General features: G+C 49.9%; 1 protein-coding gene across 1 annotated transcript; it reads left to right on the forward strand.

Annotated features, from left to right (window-relative positions):
- The first annotated feature begins 1,834 nt into the window (after positions 1-1,834).
- Positions 1,835-2,981, forward strand: LOC109747006 (uncharacterized). Its single transcript, XM_020306099.1, has 2 exons — positions 1,835-2,015; positions 2,065-2,981. Exons 1-2 carry the CDS (start codon positions 1,835-1,837, stop codon positions 2,979-2,981), a joined length of 1,098 nt encoding a protein of 365 aa, XP_020161688.1.
- Positions 2,982-4,573: the final 1,592 nt, after the last annotated feature.

Below are 4,573 nucleotides of genomic sequence, written 5' to 3' on the forward strand. Positions count from 1 at the left end.
ACACGGTTTGGACTTTGTGGCAATTTCTGAGGCTGGTAAAGGTGACTTTCGCCCGCATGTCCTCGATCACCTATCCGGTGGTTTCGACTATTCGTGGCATAGTTTACCAGCTCGTGGATGGTCGGGAGGAATCCTTCTTGGGATTCAGACCACAACCATGGATTTATTGGCTTTTTCGTTAGGTGAATTTCATATCAAATTTTACCTACGAAACAGAGTGGATAATTTTACATGGAGCCTGGTCGCAGTCTATGGAGCTGCCCAAGATGTGCATAAATCCGCTTTCCTTCAGGAATTGGTGAACCTGGCTAAAGATAATCCGTACCCAATGCTTATTGGAGGAGACTTCAATATCCTTAGGTACCAGGAAGAGAAGAATAATGATCGCTTCGATACTCACTGGCCGTTCCTATTCAATGTTGTGATTGATAGGTTGGATCTTCGGGAGGTTAGTATGTCAGGACGACAATTCACTTGGGCTAATAACCGTTCTGTGCCGACATACGAGAAGCTCGATAGGGTACTCATGGATACCGAATGGGAGTTAAAATTTTGTCGTTGTAGAAAAAATTGGGCAAGGCCGGATCATCCAGGTTGGTAACCGGATGTCCGGCTGGACGGTCGTGACAAGTTTGAGTTAGGTTAATTTTTGATGGTATGGACGGCAATGCAAGTCCTTTTCTTGTACGGGAAGTCCATCCATCCTATATACAGACAGAGCTGGCCAAACGGGCCGGGCCGGCATGAGACGGCATGGCCCATCATAAACGGGCCTGGCACCGCACGGCCCACGTGCTGCAAGCAGCAGCCCAAGCACGGCACGGGAGGTAAATGGGACGGCCCGTGGCACGCTGGCACGTTTTTCTTTTCACGAAATACCTTAGAAAAACAGGGGGAAAGGCCAAAAAAATGTTGATTTTTTTTTAAAAAAATTGTGAATTATTATTTAGGATGAATCTAGAGTTTTATTAGCGCATACATAATTAAAACTTTCCATCTCAAAGAAATAAAAAAATAGAAAGATGCTCTAGAATTGCAAAAAGATTAAAAAATACAGAGACTGCACTACAAAAATATGTAAGCACTACAAAAATATGCAAGCATATTAGAGTATTAGGAATTTATATAGGACATATATATTTATATATTTCAAAAAAAATTAAACGGGCCATGTCGTGCCGGCCCGCGTGCCTAGCCTCCAGGCCCAGGCATGGCCCAAGGCCTAATTTTGAGCCTAATTTTTACATTTCTTCCATATTCTTTCTCTCTTGTTTGTCGTTCGTTCTTCGTGTTGGAGAGCAATGACCCCCGAGGACCTAAGGGCGATCAGACCTACCTAGGACAACACATAGCCACCGTGCGTACAAACCGGGTCCTTCCCGTGCTTGTGGGGTTTTGTGTTTACAGAAGCGCCCGCCAGATTGCGGTGCATCACCCCGACGCCGAGGATACATAGTGATGTGTTCATGTGCGAACACGTTCCTCAACAGCGTGCAATAGTGAAACCCAAACCTGGCACGGAAATGTCGGTTTAAAAAGAAAATTAGACAAATTCAGATATGAGATTTGGAAACCGGAATAACCCGACCCGAAATTTTCATGCAAAGCCGAACGCCGAGGACTGACTTGCGTCCAACGTACGTATGCACGAAACGGTGTCGGAAGAGGACACAATCCAAACCGCAAGTACAGACGGGCCCCTCATATATGCTAGTATCCTTTTGTGTGAGACAGGACGGCGCAGAGCTTATATCCGACCTACGTTCTACTTGTTTTCGTCCTTAATTAACTCCTTGTCCGACGTTACGACGGCGAGGCCGCGCGCCGCCAACCGATGGACATCCCCACGGACGCCCTCGTCGAGATCCTGGTGAGGCTGCCGCTCATCGCCCGCCTCGAGGCCCGCCTCGTCTGCCGGCTCTGGCGGGAGGTCGTCACCCAGCGCACGTGGACGGACATGCGGAGGCTCGGCAACATCCTCGCTGTGGACAGCGAGGGACTCGCGCACTTCGCCGGTGCGGGGGCATTGCCTGAGATCTCAGGCCTGGAGCATTGGCAACCGAGGACACGGCCGCATGAGCATCGTCGGCACCTGCAACCACATCGTCTGCCTGTGCTACGACGGCGACTGGGGGGCCGGCTACCCCGGCGGCGACGTCCAGCTGGTCAACCCGGCGACCGACTACGGGTTCGGGCTCCCGGAGCTTCCACTGTCTGACACCGCCGTCATGCGGAAGCCGGGCGGCTGGAGGTGGCACGAGACGTACGTCTTCGCGCGCCACCCAACGACGCGGCAGTACAAGATCGTGCACGTCCCCTGCCACTTGGACCGGTTCTGTAACCCCGGCATGGTGCAGGTATTCACGCTGGGGGAGGCATCGTGGCGGGAGGTGCATGCCGGCCCCGACTCCAGGCGCGCCCCCGGCGCCTGCCGCCTCACCGACGTCGACGGCACGGTGTACTGGGTCACGAAGGGCCGCAGGAAGATCATGTCGCTCGACCTGGGAGACGTGCGCGTGAAGCCCGTCGAGCCTCTTCCCGTGCCTGTCAAACCGGCCCGCTGCCGTCGACGACAGCGACGACGCGGTGACGGTATGGGTCCGTGCCTAACGAACGTGCACGGGAGGCTGGGGGCGGCCGTCGAGGACGACGACGACGAGTCGGTGACAGTATGGGCCCTACAGGGCGAGCGGTGGAGCCGCCGTTACGTGGTGAAGGCGCACAGGCTCGCGATGCCGTACTTCGCTCACGGCGACTGCGTCCTGACGCTTGGAAGCGCCGGCAAAAAGTTTGCCGTGTATTGGCACAACGTGAGTGAAGCGGAGAGGTCACAGGGCAGCGTGGTGCAGATCAGAGACAAGGACCGACACAACGGGGAAGTACTCTCTTCCTCTTACCGCATCGACCGGACGTTTTCCTACGTCCGGACCACAGCGCGGCCTTGGTCGGTAACTGATCGTGAATCTGCAGGGGTTTCGTAGAGATATTTTATGGAGTGGTATTGTACTTGGATGACAATATAGACCGTATGTGACAAAATAAAAAAATAAAGTTGTCTAAGTTAATGAGTAGTACTACTTTGGGGGATTGGCTACAGGACCAGGGCCGGATCCACCTGAGGTCATGGCAGGGCCGGTCCTGAAATTTCAGGGGCCCGGAGAGAAACTACAATCCGGGGCCCTTCGGGCCCTTAGTATAAATGTCTAACTAGTAATTATCATGCTTGCTCAATCTAATTTTCAGTTCATTCCAAGAGTTCATGTTGGTAATGTGGTCAACACTAGATTCATGTTCTTTCAGTCTCTCACTAATATGCCGCCAATCACAGAACCCATCATGCCCCAATGCACTCTTGCATTTATCGGAATTGAAAAGCTTACAGCAAAAACAAAACACTTTTTTTGCGTGTTTTGAAAAAACTAACTATCTCCTATCACACACCTCTTCATTGCTCATTTTTCTTGAGTAATGGCTATACGAAAAATGTCTTAAAGTTTCATCCAAAGGATATTTAGTGTCTTCTTCTTCCCTATTATAGGCCCTTTTCCACTAATATGTCTATCGCTTTGTTATCAAGACTACCCCAATTGCTTGGATCATAAATATCCATAGTAATAACCAGTTCCTCATCAACACTAGCAGATTCTGCCGCAAATGAATTAAATATGGGCTCATGATCACTCACATAGGTATCATCCATGTCGATGTCAACATCGTCTTCTGTAGGGGTATGACCATCATTTTCCCGATTGGCATTAGTTTGATCGTCCGCGAGAACTATCGCCAACTCCTCTGGATTTCTTGAAGTGCCTGTGTTGCTCTTATAATATTTAAAAAGAGATCCTTTCATTGCCTCTTTCTCCTCATCTGCTTCCTTGTTCTTTTTTCTTTTAAGACTTCCGGATGGATACTTTTTACCCGAAGCCTATGATCTTGCTGAAATTGATAGGAACAATTAGCAGAAAGCTAATTAAAATATTAGATTATTGCAGATGATCTTCATCTAATATCATGACAAAATCTGGCGGGGCACAATATAGTACCTTCTCTCTGTAATCTAATCTGGCTATATGTGTTCAATCCTCAAAGATTTGATCGCCCAGCCAACAATTTCCTATTGACCTGTTGATTCAGGAATCATGATTAAAAAAAACAGGAACAAGAACACTAGAACAGGCGAGGGCAGACGGCAGAGCCGCAGAGTGCACGAGGAGAGACGTACCTGCTGGCTGCTGCAGTCGGCGTTTCGTTCCGTCGTTCCTCGTTCGTGCGAGGCCGCAGAGACGCAGAGTTCAAGACGGCGATTAAACGAACAGAAGTCAGCGGAAGAACGACCGATCCGAAGGAAAAGGAAACCATGAATCAGCGATTCCTTTCCTGTGCACGTACTGTGTACGTGGTTGAAACATGGGCAAGGCCCACATCTCTCTTTCTTTCCTAGGCTGAGGCGTCGCTTACTTTGGGTCTTTGGCTTCATTTTTTTTCACTCGAAGTATACCTGTCTACGTAGGCATACCTGGGGAGGGGGCCCCTGACTTTGTGTGCAATATTTTTTTCTGCAAGACGCCATGCC

Source organism: Aegilops tauschii, chromosome 3 (assembly GCF_002575655.3).
Source record: "Aegilops tauschii subsp. strangulata cultivar AL8/78 chromosome 3, Aet v6.0, whole genome shotgun sequence".
Lineage (NCBI taxonomy): Eukaryota > Viridiplantae > Streptophyta > Magnoliopsida > Poales > Poaceae > Aegilops > Aegilops tauschii.